Raw genomic sequence first — 23,262 nt, forward strand, 5'->3', positions numbered from 1 at the left:
AACCATTAGATAGTACATATATTCTAAAACATGGCTTATCTCTACTTCAAAACTAATATTAAATTCCCTCCACTGTTATGAATTACACCACAGATTAAAATAGTTCTATATATCTTACCCATTTAAAAGCAGTATTGTGAAAACTCACAAGGGTTTTATAAAAAATAGAAGATAATTAAAATTAATCTCCAAATACATAGTACCAAATAACAAGAAACAGGTTGTCATAATCCTAAATGGTAAATTTTGAAAAATGAAAATGTTGCTGAATGGCCAACCACTTTCCCAGATTGCCACCTTTAAAGGTCCATAAAATGAGGCATATTGACAGGTAACAACAAAAGGTCTCATTACTTATTCTTACCTATTTTGTGCTGATTTAACCTTCTTACCCTTCCTGGGAAGTATAGATATATTTTGCTATTGAAATCAATTTGAGGATTAATACTTGTTGTTTTTCTCTTGCTTTCCTCCCATTCCCTACCCCCCTCCCCCCTTTCACTTCAGGTTAATGCAGCAGTCTGTGGAATCAGTTTGGAATATGGCATTTGACTTTATTCTTGACAATGTTCAGGTGGTTTTACAACAAACTTATGGAAGCACATTAAAAGTTACCTAAACTTGTAATAAGGAGCTTGGTGAGAGAGAGCCTGGAGCTCTCTGCTAGCTGTGCCATAAGTGCTTGTGAGGTATTTGCAAAGTGCATGATAGTAATGCTCTGAGTTTTTATAATTTTGAATTTCTTTTTAAACAGAAGTGTTTTGTACATTTCTTTTCAAAAAGTGCCAAATTTGTCAGTATTGCATGTAAATAATTGTGTCAATTCTTTTACTGTAGCATAGACTCTATTTACAAAATGTTTGTTTATAAAGTTTTATGGATTTTTACAGTGAAGTGTTTACAGCTGTTTAATAAAGAACTGTATGTATATTTTGTATTGACTTTTATTTTGTGAATCCTTAAATATCTGCCCCTTTTTGTTTTTCTCTTAGGCCAAGAGCTCTCATCATAACTGCTTAGATTCCCCCCTTTACCAAGTAGCATATTGTTTTTTTTAAAGGTTAGTTGACTGTTTGGAAGACTCTTAAAACACTGTAGGCCTCAAAGGAGAGTAAACAATAGGGTGTATATAATAAACTTTACCTTTAATTTCTGATAACGGCCCCAGTCACGAACATGGAGAAAGCTTAATGAGAGCATCTCTTCAGACTTTTGTCCTAATGTGTGGTAAAAACTTCATTCATCCCATAGACTTTCATAGACTGAATCCACCAAATCCCTATGATTCATGGTATATTACGTACAAACAAAATTAAATGACCTTGAAAAAAATATATAATATCTCCCTCTGCCCTAAAGCCTTCATGTGTTATTCTGGGTCTCTGTTCCTTCAAAGTGCTATGTGTTTTCCCAGATTTCAACCTGCATTGAAACTCTAGACTTCCTTTCTAACTTGGATATGTAATGGAGTAATAAGTAGATATAAAACACAATCTGCACCCCAATTCACCTGTTTCCAGCCCATTAAAAAAAAAACTGCTTGCAACTCAGATGCCAAAATGTGTTTTTTGTCATGAGATCAGTATATATATAGCCTGACTCCTTTCCTCCCTTAGCCTTTTAAATTAAATCTACAAAGCAGCAGATTGTCAATGTGCAAAAATAAATATCCACATAACTCAATTCAAAAACATAAGCCAAAAACAGCTACTCAGAAACAATGGTATCGGGGGTTTCCTCCCCATTTTGGGATTTTGTTCTTGATTCAAATCTATGAAAAGCTTACTTGTGGCATAATTGTGTTAAAGCATGACTGTATAAGAAAACAGTATCACCTATCTTATTCAGCCTCCAGACTGCCCCTTCACCCACAGGATCCAACCTGTCTCAACATAAATGACAACACAGATTGAGCAGAATAGCCCTCACATGTGCCACAAAAACAAAACTAGTTCTGGCCCAATTACTCCAATCCTACCTCATTTAGGAAAAAAACTCTACCTTCTAAGAAAGCAGCTTAAAACAGCTTGTTTAATACAACAGTAGTTCAGAAGTGTTGTTAGGTCTGCATGGTCCACTTGGACTCCATTTCTCTGATACTTTCGCCAGCTGATCCAAAAACGGATCAATGATAATCACATGTTGAAAAAATAAAGAGTTCCTGTCTGAACTCGCTCTGATCCTATGTCTGTCTTGCTGAGGGAACATGTCTATATTATACTCTAATTTCTGAAAAACAAAATGCACAATACAGGAAAAATATGTTAAAGAAAATCTCTGTATAAAAATGACTGCTGCTAGGTTTTAAGAAACTCGCTGATGCTAATTTTAAACAAGGTATCAGTGTCATCTAACAAGCCTTTGTCCTTAGAAGGACACTTGCACTGAGAAGATGACAACGAATACCAACTGTTAAGCAAGAATAATCTGTGCTAACATTGAAGCCTAACAGAATTTGACGGTCAATGTCCATTCCCTTTATTTGTGGCTCTGTATTGTAATGATTACAGTTTATGTTGACTTCCATGGACTGTACAAGCAATAAAAGGCAGCCAGCTATGCTTTACATCATTGTTTCACACAAAGCAATTACAGAAATATCATATTACCTAATTTTCTATTTTAAAAAATTCCTATAGGCACAAAGCAGAATGCTGGAAAATCACCGAGGAAAGAATATGCATAAATAAAGAAGTATTTCTTACATCAAAAAAGTCCAAGAATCACAAAGTCTGCAGAAGCTTGGTTAATCAAATACTGCAGTACTGATTTAATCAGTATAAAATTGAAAGAGCTTTAGTTCTGTAATAAAAATTCAAATTTGGGATAGGGCAAACTTTAAACAGCAGCCAGTAAAGAAGGGAAGGGAAAGGTAGTGGGACAGGTGAACAGGCACATTGGAACTGTGGGGACATGTAAATTGACCACTGTCAAACCAGTGTAAGTTTCTTGGTTTCTCATGGAAAACATTTTATCCACCTATTTTTTCCGTCCAAACTTAAGTCCATCGAAGTCCAACACATTGTTTCAATTGATGTTTTTTTTTTTGCTTGGTTTTCTTGGTGACAAAACAACAGAATAGTAAGTTTACTACTTCTCCTGCCCACTGTGGAAAAATTAGATGATTTCAAATACTTTCTTCAGCTCCACAATAAGTTGCCAGTCACTCTTCTGCATTTCATCTCTGAACCAATCCTTCAATGCATCAATGGACTGTCGACTGATCTGCAACAGACCCAGTACAAAAAAGTTAAGCGTGTAGAAAACCATTTTTATCTTTTTTAATGATTGAAATGTTAATAGGTAAACAAACAATCCTTTGCTAAAAATCATACTGCACATTTTTGAGTTTCCATTAGTCCTTAACCTAATTAACAAAACTGTCTGAACTGATGCAGTAAATTCCACACAAATAAGAGCTTATTAGTTTGAGGACATTAAGAGATCCCATCTCCTAATAGCCAACAAAAATTCCAGACTCAGTATGATTAACAGCTTTTTGGAGTATGGGGTCACTAGTGGGGCAAAAATCACCCATATGCCACTCCCAAAATAAGGAAAATAATGCGTCACATTCATCCAAGAAACTTTTTCCTTTAGTATTAATGTCTATGGTTTGATGGTGTGTGTACATGCATACACACACGTACATAATCCTATATACACAACATGCATTTATATTTTGTTTATGATGTGTTTCTGTGTGTATACATATGTATGTAAACACAGACCCCATTCAAACCACAACAATTAATATTAAAGGAAAAAGTTACTTGGTCCTATTTCAATACAATCACATAACAAAACTTTTTTAAATGGCCAAGAAATACTTTTTAAGTTAATTAATTTGCTTTTAAATGACTTTTTTTTTTAACCACCTCAGGCCTGTCTGCACTAACTATATGAACAAAGCTTTAAAAAGAGCTGGGACACTTTTGTGGGTATATGTGAGAGGCAGCGGCTTAGTTCAGGCCATCCTAACTCCAAATCCATACTGCCAGACTTCAATAGCTTATATAGTCTTAAGAATTTAAAAACAATCTGAGAAGAGTTCAACATGAAACAAACAAAAAAGGTCCTGTATGTAGGGCAGAAAACCTGTGGATAGTTTATAGAAGGATATGGACAAGAATTGCAAAGAATTAGAAGCCAAGTTACAACATACACACTATTGGGAATACTCAGATCAATGAATTTCACTTCCCAAGGCTAAGCCATTTATAACTACAGGTGTAGATCAGAATACGGATCTTCATGCTGTTTATAATACTTTCTTATCTTTCCAGAGTGACTAGTGGATGTGCTTTACCAATGGCTGTTTCAGTGCGGCCACAAAAGGGAATAAATACTGGCCCCGAGAATCAGAAAACCTATGAACCTCAAGCCATCCAAATGTGTAGATGAATGAACTTGCTTAGAGTTACAGAGGTAATAACCATCAGAGGCAGGATCTGAACACAATACTCTCTACCATACCATACTTCCTAAAATGTGGGCAAATTACCACCTCTCTAAGCTTCAGCCTCACCAATGGAATAAATAAGCAGTATCTGCACTAACCTACCACCTTATGGAATTCTTGGCCAAGCGCTTTTCAGATTTAAATGTGCTTTTGTTGCTTGATGTAATAAAGGGCCATTTACATTCACCATGTAAAGTACTTACCTTGCTAACAAGAATGTCTGTAGCTTCAAAATGTCTTCCATACATTTTGGGAGATTCTCCAGGAATAGGTTCTATTTTGACACAGACTTCTTGGCCCTTTTTTGCAATATCCACTTGCTTATGGTTTACTTCAATACTTGTAACTATTCCAATCTCAACAAACTGAAAAACAAGAGATTTTGCTACAATGTGCATGAAACAACTGCATGTTTATCGTGACTATCCTGGCTGAATTTACTACTTCACAATATATTATTTACCATGAGCCAGAAGCAAGTACCTCTGAGAAATGGAATATATAACCACAACTATTTCCCTACTGTCATTTGTCAATACAATCAAAAGATCACGGCAGGTGGCAAAATTCACAAGGGCCTTACCTGTAACTTAAAGCAACAGATAAACCAGTGATAGAAAAGATTTTAAAGATTATCTGTCCAAAGCTTTTACTGGATAGATGAGGAATTGGTCTCTCTGATGTCTAAACTGTTAAGACTTGAATTAACCTTAAATGGCAAGAAAATAGCTGGTCATTTACAAAACAAAATGCACTAAAAAAAAAAAAAAAAAAAAAAGGAATTTCTCTTCCAAAAAAATAACTAAATAAAATCCTGTATTAATTTTACTAAATCCAAGTGTGCTGTGTTGGGGGCGTGCCTGGAAACCCTTGGAAAATTCTGACCATAAGGCCATGCCTTCATTTTCATTTTCACTTGACACCTCATTTATTTTCCTGTGGGCCAAAAACCTTTAATAGAAAAGATTCCTACCACCCTTAATGTGAACACGAGCAGTTACAACCTAGAGAATGTTGACCAGTTAAGAATATGGATGACACCATATATAAATATGGACTTTTGCTGTTGTTAATGTCACCATTCTAAATGCACTGACGATTACATGACTCAATACATTAAAAAATTCCTGCCCTACATACGTACTTGAATTGGCAAAGGCTGACAAACTTGTTACATTTATCAACAATCAAATAAATACTTTTGAGAAAGGGGGTATCAAGTCATAAGGAATTTGATAATGCTGATATTTAGCAACAATTAGCAATGGGGAAGGCAGCGAGAAGGCTCAGTGAATAGAGCACTGGGCCCTGGAGTCAGGAAAACATGTTCAAATCTGGCCTCTGATACATACTAGCTGCATGACCCCAGGCAAGTCATTTAACCCTGTTTGCCACAGTTTACTCATCAGTAAAATGATCTGGAGAAGGAAATGGCAAACCACTCCAGTATCTCTGCCAAGAAAAGCCCAAAATGGGGTCATAAAAAGTCAAACATAACTGAAATGACTAAACAACGAGGAATGAAGAAGATGAAGAAGAAAGAATTTAAACTAGACCCATCACTGGCAAATGACAAAATTCTGGTCACCAGAACATGCGTGTCATGACTAGCTACAGTAAAAAAAAAAAGGATCACATACAAATCAAAAGAGGCTTTTAAAATTTGACAGACTACATACAAAAGGAAAACTGTTTTCACCACCTCCTTTTAGAAACATTGGGCAGATTCACTTATTTTGCCATTGCTAACAACTCAAAAAGCAAAAAAGGAACTAACTCCATGCATTAAGGCAAAGCACTGTGCTGACACGCTAAAGAAAAAGAAATTTTGGAGTTGAACCAGAACCAAGTATACGTAATAGCTCTTCTCAAACATATTTCGGAATGAAGTGAATTTGTAGGTACAAAATAGTTTTTACTTGTTTTTAGCTGTCACAGAAAACCTGCAACATGAGATTTACAAAGTAAAGACAGAAAGCTTCAAAACCAATCCCTTGTTGAACTTGTCACCTCAGCTTTTTTCTCCTGGAAGAACTCTGAACTAAATCTGCAAGTCCATTTCCATCTGAATTTTACATTTTACTGATACTGCTGGTAGTTATCATTTATTAGACAAAAGAAAAGAGATTTACAAATAGCAAGTTATTTTCTTTTTACTTAAATGTGACTTCTCAAAAAAGTTGTTGAAAGAATGTGACCAATACTTACATTTTTACTAGGTACACACATGGGTGTGCCTTGTTTCACTTGACCTGCTTCAACAATGACACCCATCACTATTGGATCTCGTGAATTGAAAATAAATTGGGGGAGTATTTTCATTTTACAGGGAAATACTGCAATATGTCTAAACAGAGAAAGAACAAGCAGGTTTTAAGCTGGTGCCTTGCTTTTACTCTCCAAAAAGAGACATCCAAAGACCAACACAATTTGAAGTTCTTATGAATATAATAAAATTTAAAAGCAGAAGAAATACTCTGTCTTTGGATCCTAATCCAGTGCCCAGCCTAGATCCCACTGCACTCTGAATGAGCTAACGCCCTCCACTGCAATGCTTCCCCAACACCCCACATCCGACTATCACTGAAGAGCAGGTGGAACAGTCACAATGACGGATACATCGATGGTCCAGCTGTGTAACTCACTCTGGACATTCCAACTCCCTCCTTTTCTCTGCACGTCCCTCCCGCCTAAGTTCCTTTAACATCACATTCAAGGCCGTCACGACAGCTGTAACACCCCCCTAATTTTGCCAAATGGACCTGCCTTTGCATTTCCTGGAGGACTCCATTCCAGACAGGATGCTTGCCCAAATTTAGAAACTACCCTTACAATGGCTGGTAGCTGCATCATGAATGTCAAACTAGAACTCTGAAAAGCTAAATGCAGGAAATAGATCCACAGTCACTGAACTTATGTTATGTGTACAGTTACAGGTGATGTATAACTTGTCTGCACAGCATCCTGGTAGGAAACATTAAACTTTACTACCCAATATCCAAGTAATGGCCATTAACTTACTTGAACTCTTCTTGCTTCTGTTTCTTATAGTCTTGCCTATATTTCGTAAAAGCATCAAACAAATGGTAAATAATTTCTGCACTAAAAATCCGGACTCCTAAACTATCAGCCATTTCCTGAGCATCGCGTTCAATCCTCACATCAAAGGCCAAAATTACTGCATATCTGCAATTAAAAGAAATCAATCATAAAGATGTTTCAATACAAAACCAAGAACACATCAAAGCAAGCCCTTCCAGAAAAAAGGTGAAATACCAGGAAGGAGAACCAAAGTGTATTTTATAAACAGAACTAAATAAATATTTTAGGAAAATTAGTAACAGCACAGAAACCACTTACTGAGGATCATGTTCCAACATCACTGAAGCCTTCATAACATCTTTTTTATGAACAGGGCCTATGTTAATTCCAGCATACTATTAAAAAAAAGAAAATTTTAAAAATTAGTTTATCACCTCAGATACCATTAATAGCACTGACACTGGAGATTATCTTTTGGACCATATTAAGTTAGTCAACAAGCATTTACAGTACTGTGCAAAGCACTGGAAATACAAAGAAAGGCAGAAGAAAAGTCCCTGCTCTCCTGGAGCTCACAGTCTAAAGGGAGAGTGCCAACATGCAAAAACAAACAAAAAAAAAAGTTACAAATAAGATACACACAGGACAAGTTGGAGCTAACAGAGAGAAGGCATTGGCATTCAGGGAGAGCTAAGGCTTCTTGCAGAAGCTGGGATTTTAGTTCAGATTGGACAGAAGACAGGGAAGTGAGGAAGCAGAGATGAGGAAGAGTTCCACAGAGGGGAGATAGCCAGTAAAAATGCCAAGAACTAGGCAACGAACGCCGAATGTAAGGAAGGCTAGTGTCACTGGATTAGAGTACATGGAGGAGGAAAAGGGGATAAAAAGACAAAAGCTAAGACAGGGGAAAGTCATGAAGGATTTTAAAGGGCAAACAGATGATTTCTATTTGATCATGCAGGTAATAAGGAACCTCTGGAGTGGAGAATCACTTTGACAGCTTAGTGAATAATAGACAGAAGCAGGGAGAAACGATGCAAGGACAACAGCCAGCAAGCTACTCCCACAGTCCAGGCAGGTAGTGATGAGGGAGTGCACTACAGAGGGGAGGGTCAGAGGAGACAAGGGCGTGTATATGAGAGACGCTGCGATTGCAAAGGCAGACTAGACAGGGCTGGGTATATGATTGGCTGAAGGATGAGTAAGTAAAGAATCAAGGAGGACACCTAGGTTGCGGGCACTCAAAGTAATGGGAAGGATGGTGGTGCCCTCTACAGCAGGGTACAGTACACTAATATGGAAGTTAGGAAGAGAGGACGTTTAGGGGAAAACGTAACAGGCTCCATTTAGAACATGATGAATTTAGGGTATTGATAGGACATCTAGTTCGAGATGTCCAATATTCAGCTGGAGATGTGAGAATGGAAGCCAGGAGATAGGATCACCTGCAAGAAGAGAGGAGCTGAAGAGATTGTGAAGTAAAGTAGCGCAGAGGAAGAAGAGAGGAGAGAACCCTGGTGGACATCCAAGGTTCACAGGGATGACCTGAAGAAGGTTGAGCTCAAAGAGCCTGAGAAGGAAGAGTCAGCCAGATAGGAGACCCAGGAGAGAGCAGGGTCACAGAGTCCTAGAGAAAAGCACATATCAAGAAAAAAAGGGAAACAGACCATGCCAAAGGCTACAGAGGTCAAGAAGAAGATCTGAGAAAAGGCCAATGGATTTAGAGATGAAAAGGTCATTAGTAAATAACCTTCACTTGAATTGGGTGTAGAAGTCTGACCTGACTTTAGTGTTGTGTGAGAAACACTGTAGACAGGATGGGGAGGTGCTGGGTGTAGACAGCTGTTTCTATTAGTCACAATAGGACACGAGGCACAGGACCACCACTATCGGGGACTGATGAAATGAAGGTTTTTTGAGGATGAGGGAGATCCAGGCATGCTTTACAGGCAGAAGACAGGAAGAGTGTAGATATTTATGAGAGGGTGCAAAGCAAGATAGAATGGGATCCTATGCAGATAGAGGGGTTAGCTGTGGCAACAAGAAGGGCCACCTCCCTCCTATGAGACAGAAAAGTGGCAGAAGGCATCCTGATGAGAAAAGAGGGCTCTGAGAGCAAAGCCTCATTTTCGGTGAAATATAAGGCCACCCTCTCAGCTTAGAGCATCTGGAGTTTTGAGGAGGGATGATGGGATGGTCTGAAAGAGCCCCTGGGGAGAGTGGGATGGCAAGTTGAGGAGGGAGCTATAAAACGACTGCCTTGGAGCAGCTGAGGTTATCACAGAAATCTGCAGTGAAGCCAGGCGACATTTTCATGATTTTCTTCAGCTTAATTCAACAGGACAAGTAAAGCAGCTGCTAGGAATAATACAAGGCTGAGGGTCTTAAAATCAAATCTAGTTTCTTAATAGAACTGACATCCCAGAGAGCACAATGGAAGCTTTGGGTAGCTGAAAAGTAGGAGATTAGGTTGAAGAGGATGGGAATTAAGTTGTGGTCAGAAAATCCTTGAGATGGGAAGAGTAAGAACAGAAGCGTGTTAGTTGTGGACAAACGAGTCATTTAATTAATATTAAGTTGGGTATCATTACTTACTGGTACTTCTGAAGTTTTTAAAAATTCAAGTAATGCCTCCAAAGAGCCCAACGTGGAAGCCTGAACATAGACACCTTTTTCTTCTAATTTGATAGCATTCAGTGTTTGCTTTAATTCATGAATCAACTCATCCTTGAAAAGAAAACATGAAAACAAGGTTCAAATGATCTCTCTCCCAATTAAATAACAATATAAACAAAATATCAAACAAACCAACCCACTCTGTCGTATATTCTTACTCCTCTAGGTAGAGTATTCCTTATTTCAAATTACTAACAAAGCTCTGAAAGGTTCACTGCACAGCAGAAAGCAGGATGCTCAAGGATCAGGAGATCTGTGCTCAAGACCTGTCGCCATCACCTGTACATGAAGCTTCCTGTCTGTAAGATGGACATTCTAACTGTCCTACTGTTTATAGCAGGGCTGAGTCAAAAAGGAGATTGCAGCTATGAAGGCATACCATTATAACTACCCCCCCACACACATAAAAAACTTCAGAAAAAACAGGAAATCTCTCCATTTCAGTTACAACTCGAGCTATGTCCCTGAGGAAACAACAAAAATTTTGTGTGAAAAAGAAATTTTAATTTGTGAATGACGGAGGCATTTTAAAAGCACCAATGGCCAAAAATATTTAAATTCTTTCTTAAGAGGCCATGACTCTGTATTCTTTGCTACAACCAGGTATGCTTATCTGTGTAAAAAAAAAAATTTTAATTCCTACTTTCAGAACCGGGACTTCATCCTCTTTATGAGCCACTAGCAGTGGCAAACCAGCTAAGGTTTTCTCCAGGTCTTTTCCAAGAATCTTTACACCTTGAGCAGCTTCTACTTCTTTATGCTTTTCATATTGGTTCTGAAGAGACAAAAAAATGTGTAAAATATTTAGTGAAGATTATACTGCAATCTCCCCTCCTCCCTCCTATAGTCCTATAGTGATAAGGCACTTAGGATGGCAAATGTCAATGGTGACATTTCTAAAGTTAATAGAGTAAAGCCCCAGTCTTTGGAACTATCCACCTTTACTCGCAGTTCTTTCATGGGAGGAGGTAACAGAAGGCCTCTAATCTGGGTTACAATGGGACCCTCCACTCCAGGAACAATAATCGTATCTCCTTCCTTTAGACGTCCATTTATCAATATTACATCTATTGTGGTACCCATGCCAGGAAGTGCTTTAACCTAGAAAAGATAGATAGTATTTAAGCGAACAAGCTACATGCCACTATTCAACTTGTACATTAAAGTACAAAGAGGTAAACACAATGATACAAAGTCCCCATTGAAGAGGTCTCCTGGAAAGCAAAAGCATTTCTAAACTGCTATTTACCTCCATGACCTGAGCCCTTAGTTCTTCACACTGCGCCAGCCTCTTGCTCAGCATAGTCTGAGTTAATTCAACAAGAAGTGCTATCAGACTTCCCATGCCGTCTCCAGTGTGAGCCGAGGTAGGTACCAAGGAAACAAAAGTACGAGGATCCTTATTCTCATAGAACAAAGCAGCATTCAGGCCCTGGTGAATCAAAGGCAAAAGCAAAATCACTGAGAAAATGCCAGACCGCGCGTGCGTGCGTGCGTGCGTGTGTGTGTTTGGACAACAACAAATATTTAAAAAGAACAGACTATCTAGAAGCTGACAAATAATAACTGCAAATACTGAGTCACAACCCCATCACCATTTGCTCAAAATCTCCCTTGAAGAGCAATGCTAAGTTGCAGACAGGGAACTTAGATGGCCTCTTTTCCACCTCAATTCAAGCTTTCAAAATTAAAAAAAGCCTACAGAGGGTGAAATGACGTCTGCTGGATGCAGCTCCCTGAAACTGGCCAGAAAAGGGAATTAAGAAAACAAAAATGCTATTTCATCTATATTTTAGAAAACCGCATTTCATTGCCTTATCTGAAGAAGGAGGAGCTAACCTGCTGTGCAAACTCCACAATGATGGCCTTTGCCCGCTCCTCAAACTCATCCTTGGTGTTCTTCTTCTGTTTCTTTAAAGTTGCCGCCACATCAGAATCCGGGCTCTTTTTCCAATCGTACAATCTATCGATCTAGAAAAGTTTCATCACTAGTAACATTTCTAACATTTATGTTGAGAAACACAATATGTTCAATGCATTCGTGTGATTAAGTATATCTAATATGACAAAGTCTGGGCCTCCTCATGGCACAAAGTGGACCCAGTGCTCTGGTGGGCAGTACTGCGTAGGCGACATCAATAAAACTTGTCAGAATGAGGTGACTGCTGGTGGTGATGACCACCAACTACAATTCCTTGGAGATAATCCTGTCTACAACAGAGTCTGGCTGGCACTACTAATTGGTGAGTGGAGAGATAAAAAGACTGACCCTAAAAATGTGTGCAAGAACTGTGCTATGGACAGCAAATACAAGAACAATGGAAAATTACATAATTCCTGCTCTCAATAATCTTGCAATCTGGTAGAGACTTTAAAACACGATGGGACAAAAGACAGAATGGCAGTGGAATATGACTGTGCTATAAGAAAACAATGTGACGAAAAAAGAAACATGAAAAGATCTACATGGACTAATGCAAAGTGAAGTACAGAGGCAAGAAAACAATATATACAATGACTACAACAAAAAAAATGGACGGACACACACACACACAAAATGAATGCTGTAAAATTAAGAAGCAGCAGTATGGTTCAAAGACTTATGAGAAGACACACTTTATTCCACCTTTATGCAGAGGTGAGAGATCCACAAGATCTGCATACAGAAGACATTTTCAGACTTTTTAAATGTAGATTAGTTATATGAATTTTTTTCCTCTTATTTTTCCTTTTTAAAAAAATCTTTTTAAGTGGCAAGAAAAAGCAGTTCTTTTGGAAGGGAAAAGGGGGCAAGTGAGGGGGAATGAATGAGTGAATCTTGCTCTCATTGGATTTGACTTGAGGAGGGGGAATAACATACATACTGAATTGGGTATCTTACTCCACAGGAAAGTAAGGGGAAGGGGATAAAAAAAGGGGGATGATAGAAGGGAGGGCAGATGGGGGAGGAGATAATCAAAAGCAAACACCTATGAAAAAGGGCAGGGTCAAAAAAGAAAACTGAATAAAGGGAGACAGGATAGGATGGAAGGAAATACAGTTAGCCTTTTACAACATGAGTATTGTGGAAGTGTTTTACATAATGATACATGTATGACCTATGTTGAATTGCTTGCCTTCTTAGGGAGAGGTAGATGGGAAGGGAAGAGGGGAGAGAATTTGGAGCTCAAAGTTCTAAAAGCAGATGCTCAAAAAAAAAAGTTGTTTTTGTATGCAGCTGGGAAACAAGATACATAGGGAATGGGGCATAGAAATCTATCCTGCCCTATAAGAAAGTAAGGGGAAAGGGGATGGGGATGGGGGGGAAGTAGGGTGAAAGGAGGGCTGACTAGGGAATGGGGCAATCAGCATATATGCCATCTTGGAATGGGGAGAAGGGTAGAAATGGGGAGAAAATTTGTAACTCAAAATCTTGTGGAAATCAGTATTGAAAACTAAAATATTAAATAAAAATGATAAAAATAAAAAAAAACTATCCCTGATTCCATCCCCCCAAAAAGAAGTAAAAAAAAAATCTTTTAAAAATGTTATATTTATTATATAGGATAGCTCACTGGAAGGGGACACTGAGAGAATTACAGTGAATATGTTTAGAAAATAAGACATCACTTTAAACTTATCTTAAAAAGATCAGTAGCAGTACAGGAGTATATTCATATCCCTCCAAGTACTACATGAGATGACATAATATCAAAGCGGTCTAATGTTATACACTAGCACATGTTTAACAACATACTTCATCTCTTCCCATCCTGGCTTATTATAAGCTATGAAACTAACAACCTTCTCCATACCTCTTTGGCCCAGGGACCCCAACTGGAGATGGTAGAGGGTGGAAATTTAAGAGCTGCTCCTAGATCCCTGACTTAAGGAGGCCAACCAGTGCAGCTACCTCATTACACACCGAGCTGAAGGCCTTCTAGTAGGCCTTTCCTCCCTGCATCCCCACCTCCCAGCTTATAATGTGCTGTCCTCTTCTCATTAGACTGTGAGTTCCTTTGGGGCAGGGACTATCTATTGCCTTTCTGTATATCCCTAGTGCTTAGCATAAAGTAGCCACTTAAAAAGTGTATACCGACAGGCTGACTGCATTTAGTTGAGTTTTTTTAATCATTCCCGATTTGTTGTGTCTAAATATTATCAACTAGGTTGATTATAAGTTTCTCTAGTGCAGAGAAACTGTTATATTCCTTCAACACGCCTATGGCACCACACTAAGCAACAAGTAGGTGCTTAATACTTATAGAATTGGTCATACAAATGTGGCCAATCGTTATTGAGTCACTTCAGTCGTGTCCAACTCCTCGTGGCAAAGATACTAGAGTGGTTTGCTATTTCCTTCTCTAGTTCACTTTACAGATGAGGAAACTGAGGCAAACAGAGTTAAGTGACACACAGCTAATAAGTGTCTGAGGCCAAATTTGAAGTCAGTTCTTTCTGATTCTGGGCCTGTACCCTAACCACTGTTACCACCTAGCTGTCCTAAATTTGGCCAAACAAAAGTTCAAATCCTGTCTTCTTCAACTTAATTATACAGAGTAAAATGCCTACTTATAAATTTAGGTCTTGAATGTGAAACTTCTAGATCAGCATTATTATAAATAGATGTCACTGAAATTGGGATAGAGACTATATTACTAAGAAGGTAAAACTTCTTAATTAATATAGTGCCCTGCATTCAAAAGGCCACAAGTGCCTGAGGAAACATACAGATTAAAAAAAAAAAAAAAACCGAATAAGCAAGAATAAAGCACCAAACACAACCTTCTCCAGATATGAGCCTTTCCTTGTAACTCCTCCCCGCCTTGTTCAAAGCTAAGAAAACAGCGAGATCCAAACACAATCCTGTCTTAAGAAGGCTAGCAATAGTAATATAACTGACATGGATCAAAGTAACTTAAAAGAAATGAAGTCACCTCTAGCAACATTATACACACACATACACAGACAAGCTTTTTAATTTTTATATGCTAAAAATACAGAGAAAACAGCCTTTCATGCACTTAGATCGTGAACCAAAACAATTTTTACAGAGTTCGAGAACAACGACTATAAATGCAACTCATTTTAACACACAACTATATCACAATCCTTGACATACATGTTCCTGCTCTCCACACACACACGCACACACACACTTTCCAAAGAGACAGCTTACCTTATTGAGTGCTACAATGAAGGGACACTTTTTAGATTTCAGTAGGTTGATAGATTCAATTGTCTGTGGCTCCAAACCATGCATGATATCAACAACTAGAATGGCAATATCACACAGTGAGCTCCCTCTGTTCCTAAGATTACTATTAAAAAAGAAGAGGGGAAAAAAAGGTATAAATGAGAAGCTAAACAAAGACTCTCCAACTTAACTCAGATTGCAGGATCATGTATCTAAAGCTGGACAAGGCCGTAAGGCCATGTGGTTTAAATGTTTCCTTTTATAAAGAAGGAATCTAACGCTCAAAAACATTAACCAACTTGCCCAAAACCACAGCAGCTGAGAAAGGACTAAAGCACAGATCCCGACTTTAAACTCAGTGCTCTTGGGAGTTCACTGCTTCGGAATTCTTTTATCCCTCTCAGTATCATCAATATTAACAGAACTAAGTGGAAAATGGGGTACAAACATGCCAGTAACCTTAATGTGTGATATCTGATCAAAATGAGATGAATTATACACTATGTGAGTGAAATGAGACCTAGAGTCAACTCTTTTCATACATCCGCCAATTTCACTAACAGATTTCAAGGAATATAAACAAAAGACTAGAGAAAGTGCACCATCGGTCTGGTTCTTGGGATGAGCACTAGAAGCTATCCTACTGAGGCCAGTCATGTCTACTTTCCATACAGCAAAAGTGATGAATATTCCAAATTAAAGTAGAATAAAAAAAAATCTCACCACCTATAGTATTATTTCCTTTATCAATCTGTATGTATATATTCAATTTAGAAAACCTATAAATATGACAATACATCACAAATTAACAAAAGCCAAACTGACGATGGATTAGAAGAAAAGAGCTGAAGAGAACTTCACTTGAGGGTAAAAACTGAGAGCTTTAAGTTTGTTCTTACCTGAAAGACTCGTGGCCTGGTGTATCAATTATAAGCATCCCAGGAATCTTTATGTTCTCTCTGTCAAACTAACATTAGGAAATAAGACAAAACAAATATACAAGGAGCACAAACACAATACTTCAAGGAGTTAGAACCTCACTAAAAGTGATCCATCAATTTATAAGTTAACTACACTGCCATCAACTCTCAAGAGTCCTTTTTTTCCATTTAATTTACTCTAAAACAAAAGAGCTGATTAAATAACTATGTAAACTCCAGATTTATTTTTGAAATACAGAAAACAGGTAATGCACGTGCACACACACTCGCACATATGTGCACACACAGAGTATGTGTGTTACAGAAATACAACGATGAAAAACCTTTTGTTAAATATACCATAAAAGGTTCAGTTACTCTGTAACTAGAATTAACTTATCATAGAGTGAAACCTAAGTTCTACTATGCCTAAAAAGCTGAATCATCAAAGGGACATTCAAGCAGTTTGAAATTTATATAGTCCAATTTTAAAGGGATTCTAAAATTCTGGCTACATCCTTCCAAGCCATACATATCAACATTATCATAACAACCTCAAATTTGACAAAGTAAAGAAAATACCTGGGCCTATGTTATTTACACATCACAACACTATTTAGTTTTCCTTGTAAGTAGGTATATAAACAAACAGCAATCAAAAGATCGTATTACCCACTGCTATAAACAGTTTTCAAAAGCTATGGAAAATTCATTTCATGTATTTGTGCAAATTCAAATATTTTCAATATAGGATATTGACAAAAATGCCTCAGAATGCATACAAATTTCCTTGATTACATAAGGGAGTCAGGCTAGACTAATTCTAACTTAATGTGAATTACAGAACATAACTGCATCTAAATACTTGCATTCACATTCCTTTTTACATGGAGAATATAGCATACACACTATCACATACATAAAAATGAAACTCAGAATTTTAGATCAAATCTAAAAAGTATCATCTACCTTCTGAAGACTACAACCTAAACTACAAAGCCCCCCTCCCCCCCATACTTACATTCCTCACCATCTTGGTCTGTTCATTAATAGCTTCAAGGGGAACATTAGTGGCCCCAATTTGCTGAGTAATACCACCTGCTTCACCATCTTGTACATGAGTATGACGAAGCTAGGAGAAAATGGTAAATACAAATAAGCATTCAAAAACTAATGAAAATAAGAAAAATAGTGGAGTATGAGGAACATTTTTTAAACAATTTAATTCTTAATCACTTCTAAGAATAATTCATTTACATTTTTAACAATGCAAACAATAGCAGCGTAGAAACGAAGTAGTAAAATTAACAGTGTCTCTAATTAAAAATTTAAAAGCACTGTTCACAAAATATTTTCTTACCTTATCTAAAATTTTAGTCTTTCCTGTATCTACGTGTCCTAGTACACAGATAACAGGGGCTCTTAGTTTTTCTGTATTTACATTTTTGCTATTTTCAAGTCTCCGTTTCTAAGACAGAAAGAAATAAAATTAAATATTTCAATTTAATTCAACAAAATATATTATGTATAAGACACCATGCTAGGTACTGGATCACAAAGACAGCTTTGAAATACAGTTTGCCCTCAAAGGCCTTATAATCTAAAAGAAGAGAAAAAAGATGTGCACAAAAAAAATGGAGAAAACATGAGTGCTCCAAAACCTAAGAGGGAAAGTGAGAAAGAGAAGTCCAGGAAAAATACCATGAATAATTTGAGAAAGAAGAGACCAATTTTACTCTGGGAGGTGGAGGGGCAGCAGGAAGTGGAGGAAAAGGTCAGTAAAAGTTGGATGAAGTACCAGCTAGGGCAGATTTGAAGGAAAGCAAAGACTTAAGGTTAAAACTTTCACCACTATCCAACTTTAGCCAGATAAGATCCTAGAGAACACCTAGCCAAAACCTTATTAAGGAAGGGAGGACAGTGTGGCCAAGAGAAATTAAGGGACTTTGCTAAGACCATGCAGTTTGTGACAGTGCTGGGACCAGAATCCAAATCTCCACCCAAATACTACAGATAAAAATTGGTATCACAGATTTCATTTCTCAGATTCTGAACATTACTGTGTCTCCTTGCACAAAGTCCCTCCACTGACTAGTGACTGAAAGTGTTACCTGTGTGTGTACATATCTTTTTATCACTGTGTATAGCAGTAAACCTTCAGTAATAAGATTCTGGAAAGGTCTGCTTGCGAGGTGGCCCAAAGGAAGAAGCTCAGAAACTCCAGGGCAGTCCTCCTCTCTGGTCTGACCACTCCTCAATATCCTTTCCTGGATCTTTATCTAGGTCACACCCACCAACCAGGGTTCTTTCTGGGGCCCTCTTCTCCCTCTACACAACTTCCTTTGGTGATCTCAGCACCATAAAAAGATTTATCATCTTTATGCTGACAATTCTCAAATCTATTTATTCAGCCCTAACCTCTCTGCTGTCCTTCAATCTTGCATCTTCAACTGTCCCGTGGACACCTCAAACTGGATGTCCTGTACACATATTCAATCTCAACATCTCCAAAACTAAGAATGTCTCGGGGCAGCTAGGTGGCACGGTGAGAAGAACACCGGCCCTGGAGTCAGGAGGACCTGCGTTCAAATCCAGCCTCAGACACCTGACACATTTACTAGCTGCACGATCTTGGACAAGTCACTTACCCGCAATTGCCTTGCCTTTCCCTCTCCAACAAAAAACCTAAGAATGTCTCCCTCCAAACTTCTCTATTGTGATTAAGGGCCGACATAACCCTCCCTGGCCCACAAACCTGAAACCTAGGTGTCATCCCCTACTTGTCACTCTCTCTCACCACCCACATCCAATCTGCTGCCGAGGGTGCTGATTTCACCTTCAGAATACCTCCCTGTCTCTTAATACTGCCCCCGTCCTGCAGCAAGTCCTCATCATCTCAAGCCTGGACTATTGCCAATAGGCTGCTAATATTAAAGTGGTCTGCCAGCCACAAATGTCTTCTTACTACAGTCTCTATTCCATTCAGCCGCTAAAAGGATCTTCCTGAAGTTCCAATCTGACCTTCCTGCCCCCATATTCAATAAACACCAGCAGAATGATATCACTTACAGGATAAAAAACAAAACAGTGTATTTAGCATTCAAAGCCCTTCATAACCTGGGCCCCCTACCTTTCCCGTTTTCTTACACCTTATCACTGCCCCCCCCCCCCCCCCCATACTTTTCAATCCACGAACAAGATATGCCCATCTCCCTACAGTGGCATTTTCTCAGGCTGTTCATACATGAACACTTTCCCTCACCTCTTACTGGCTTCTCCGGCTTCCTTCAGGTTTCAGCTAAAATTCCGTTGCCTAGAGAAAGCCTTTCCTAATTCCTATGAATTCTATTAATTATTTCCCATTTACCCTGTTCATAGTTTGATTATATTTGTTTGCATACTGACTCTCCCATTGGACTATGAGATCCCTGATATCAGGGACTGTCTTCTTTTGCCTTTCTTCAGCATTTACAACAGCAGGCAATTAAGAAATGCTTACTGAGTAACTGAAATAATTTGAAGTAATTTTTTAGAATGTTTGGACTAATTCACCAATTCCATTGATATATATATATAATTACAGTGTATTAAGTGTGGCTATCTTCAAGCAGTGCAACCAGCACTGCCTATTAATATCCTCTGTCATCTTTATCAAATTCCTAATTATAAAGTGAAACCTCGAACTGACTTTGATCTGCATTTCTGTCAAAAAATCCACAAATTGTTAGTAGCAATGAACAGCAATGTTCTTATGGTTAGCATTATTCAGTTCTTCTGATGGGAATTATCTGTTCTGATCTGAAGTCCACCCATTGGTAAATGGCTCTTTGTCTTACATATTAGTTCCCTCTACATATCCTGCATATCAAGCCTTTATTGAGAGCTGTATGATGCACAGATTGTTCCTCAAACTGGTATCTTCTCTTCTTATAAGAGCTGCAATAATTTTGATTTTGTTCGTGCAAAAGACTTTCAGTTTCATATAATAAAAAATATGGGGTTTTGGGGGGAATGCCTCCATCTCTTGTTTGATTATGAATTCTTTCCTTTACTCATAGCTGTAAAAGCTACTTCAGCTGATTCTTTCCCATTTTTTTTTTTACAACTTTCCATCTATAGGTTAAGTAAAGGTCAGCCTTTTGTCTCGATTTTACTTGAGACAAAATAATCTTATTATGTGCAGATCCTGTACAACCTACACATCTCTTCTTAACTCAAAATTTACCTTAGATCTAGCCCGTTGGTCCTGTTGGGTAGTTTAAGCCAAGATGCAAAACATGTAGCCTACACATTGCGGCCTGCAATACTTCTAAGTGTAGCCTAAACCAAATTGCCTCACTGCTGTGTAAAACTCATAAAGAGTTCTCAGTACCATTCCAGCTGCCTTTGGTCCCCTTTTCTTTTCCTGTGAGGTCAAGGCTTTGCCTCCCTTTTCTTCTAATAAATTCTTCTCTAATGAAATCCTCTTGCAGGAAGAAATTCAAAGTTCTTCTTTCATTCTTTCCTCCATTTTCTGAAATATCAAGCCTATAACCCTTCTTTAGGCTTTTTGTACAGCAAAACCTGAGAACATAAATTACTTGGGGAGAATGTGCCTAACAAGAACTGCAGGCAAAACCGGAAAGCTATTTGGCAGTAATTAACGTTAGACCAACGTCTTACTCCATATTCCATAATAACTTCAAAATAGATAGGTAACCAAATCCTAGGCCTTACACCATCAATGCAAAGATAGAGAAGTTACATAATTCTAAACGAATTTTTTTAAAAATGTAAGCATATTACTTTGAGACAAAGAAGCAGCAAAGCCATGACTTCTGGATGATTATTCTATGCAAAAACCCTCCCATGGCTTTCATTAGAGTTCCTCTTGTTTATAATAGATGCATTTTCCAACATGAGGATCCAGATGACAAACTGCTGTCAAGCATATGTCATATGGTGTATAAGCTCTATGTCTCCATAGACAGAAAGTATTATTAAGATAGGGAATATCTGAAAAATGCTGGTGGCTATTGAGGAGTCAGGGAAGATTAGTATGCTCATGCTTTCTGTCCATGTCTGTACAGTAACTTTGTAACAGGAACTTGACAAACAGGTAATTAAAGGGTCTGCTAAGTATTTATTATGTAGCACTACCTGAAAAGAGCTAGAGAAAATACGAAGACAGAAAGCAACAGGTGTTAGACAAGCCAAATCACAACTACTATATTAGCTACTATCTCCTCTCGAACATTGCTAGAAAGAGCTGGGAGAAAGGGAGAAATAGGGAGAGAGTAAGGAGAGAGAGGGAGGAAAAGCAAGGACAAAGAACAAGACAGAGAAAGAAAGAAACAGCAAGAGAGAAAGAGAGCAGAAGACAGAATGAGACAGATACTGGCTAAGCTGCAGAAATTATAAGACATATGGTCCCTTCTAAAGAGAATGATCTATTTACCCGGTTCTGGAGAAAAGTAAACTTTTATCTAAAGTCTAGAGACTTAGTTTAGAAAGATACCAAAATAAAGTAAAACAAAACAAAACCACTTCAATGTCCATGTACCAGTGCGGGTTAAGGAGAGAAATCAGATGACCATGATCATAACCAGACCATACAATGAGGATCGGCCTGGAGAAAAAGGGTGACACTGAAGCTTTATTCCCATAAATGAAGGGTGACCATGTGGAAAACAGACTACACTTATGTTGCTTGGTTCCAGATAGCTGAACACAAAGTAATGTGTTAGGTAAATCTGGGTACTTGCTATAATATCAAAGTGCTCTTAGTATCTTTGCTCATAGCTTTTTGCATGATATAAATGTATCAGAGAAAGGTGGTCCACAAATGCCCTTTTCTGAAACAGTATCGATCTCCCCTCCCAACCTTCCATTAAATTTTATACAGCAAATATAAATCCATAAACAATACTTACAGAACCAAACATTTTGGAGGCATGCTTTCAGAATGACTTTGGATTATCAATTAAAGTCAATGAGGAAATTTTTAAAAGAATTTTTAAAAAATCTTGCAACAGTATTACCAGATTATTGGGGAGCTGGGGGGTTGAGGGGGGAGGAGGGATAGAGTCCTGCTCCTCTAACAAAGTCAAAATGCTTAAGTTAAAGGAGGTTATCCAGCAGTAGTAACTGATCAGCCTCAAATATGGGATGATTTTTTTCAACATAGCTGGGAAGAAAGCAAAGTCCTGTAAAAAACAGTAATACCAAATATATAAAGTCACCTGGCCTTGAACAAGAACTCTAAGTAATGAAAGAAAAGTCATTCTCCTTTATCAAAAGAAGGAGTAGCATGCATGCCCTTCTGAGCAGAAAAGGGGACACAGACACTGAGGAGGGGTAAATAGGAAAGAGATATTATACCTCAATCCTCCTTTTTGCTTTATCATAGGCACGCTCTTCTTTAGTTCGATCATCATCTGAGTCATATTCAGATTCGGAGCTAAGTTCTTTACTTTGTTTTTTATCTATTGATGACTTCCCAGTATCTTTTTCATCTGAAACCTTATCTTCTTCATCATCACCATCACTTCCATCACTTTCTCCTTCATCTTCATCATCCTCACTCTCTTCCTCCTCCTCTTCCTCTTCTTCTTCCTCTTCTTCCTCTTCTTCTTCAGGGTTTTCTTTTACTTCAATGTGCACTGTGTTTCTTTCTGTCAAAAAATTATTTTGGTCATTAAAAAAATGATTTAGAAATACTTAGTTCCTAGTTAAAAGGTAATTTCATTATCCAAAAATAAAATAAAACATCCAGAACTAGTAAGCCGTATATATCGATTATTAAATGGTAGACGGTACAGAAAGAATAAAGTACCAAATTAAGAATTAGCAAACCTTAACTCCTTATCAATCTTAAAATGCGGGATCTAGAGTGATGGTATGAAATACAGTTAAGGCAAAGAGGCAACCCAAAAAGCTGGCATCTAACCACTCTTTTTCCTCCTGATCTCAGGGCAGCTTCAAGGAGGCATAGGAAAGAAAAGAGT

The 23,262-nt window shown here is 38.0% G+C and overlaps 2 protein-coding genes across 4 annotated transcripts in view; one reads left to right on the plus strand and one right to left on the minus strand.

The window, feature by feature from the left end:
* REV1 (REV1 DNA directed polymerase) overlaps window positions 1-934 on the plus strand; it is a 135,370-nt gene extending 134,436 nt beyond the window's left edge. For all 3 annotated transcript variants that reach the window (XM_036745700.1, XM_036745701.1, XM_036745703.1), the window contains one exon: window positions 508-934. In XM_036745700.1, coding sequence (XP_036601595.1) covers window positions 508-619 — 112 coding nt within the window. In that variant the 3' untranslated portion in view covers window positions 620-934. The remainder of the gene's footprint in view (window positions 1-507) is intronic.
* EIF5B (eukaryotic translation initiation factor 5B) overlaps window positions 534-23,262 on the minus strand; it is a 75,375-nt gene continuing 52,646 nt past the window's right edge. Inside the window, exons 10-24 of the mRNA XM_036745704.1 lie at window positions 22,637-22,929; window positions 17,637-17,744; window positions 17,298-17,408; window positions 16,256-16,323; window positions 15,339-15,480; window positions 12,020-12,151; window positions 11,430-11,612; window positions 11,120-11,281; window positions 10,824-10,955; window positions 10,100-10,231; window positions 7,823-7,899; window positions 7,484-7,648; window positions 6,671-6,809; window positions 4,666-4,827; window positions 534-3,225 (exon numbers count right to left, since the gene is read on the minus strand). Coding sequence (XP_036601599.1) covers window positions 3,118-3,225; window positions 4,666-4,827; window positions 6,671-6,809; window positions 7,484-7,648; window positions 7,823-7,899; window positions 10,100-10,231; window positions 10,824-10,955; window positions 11,120-11,281; window positions 11,430-11,612; window positions 12,020-12,151; window positions 15,339-15,480; window positions 16,256-16,323; window positions 17,298-17,408; window positions 17,637-17,744; window positions 22,637-22,929 — 2,114 coding nt within the window. The 3' untranslated portion in view covers window positions 534-3,117. The remainder of the gene's footprint in view (window positions 3,226-4,665; window positions 4,828-6,670; window positions 6,810-7,483; window positions 7,649-7,822; window positions 7,900-10,099; window positions 10,232-10,823; window positions 10,956-11,119; window positions 11,282-11,429; window positions 11,613-12,019; window positions 12,152-15,338; window positions 15,481-16,255; window positions 16,324-17,297; window positions 17,409-17,636; window positions 17,745-22,636; window positions 22,930-23,262) is intronic.

Source organism: Trichosurus vulpecula, chromosome 2 (assembly GCF_011100635.1).
Source record: "Trichosurus vulpecula isolate mTriVul1 chromosome 2, mTriVul1.pri, whole genome shotgun sequence".
NCBI classification, from domain to species: domain Eukaryota; kingdom Metazoa; phylum Chordata; class Mammalia; order Diprotodontia; family Phalangeridae; genus Trichosurus; species Trichosurus vulpecula.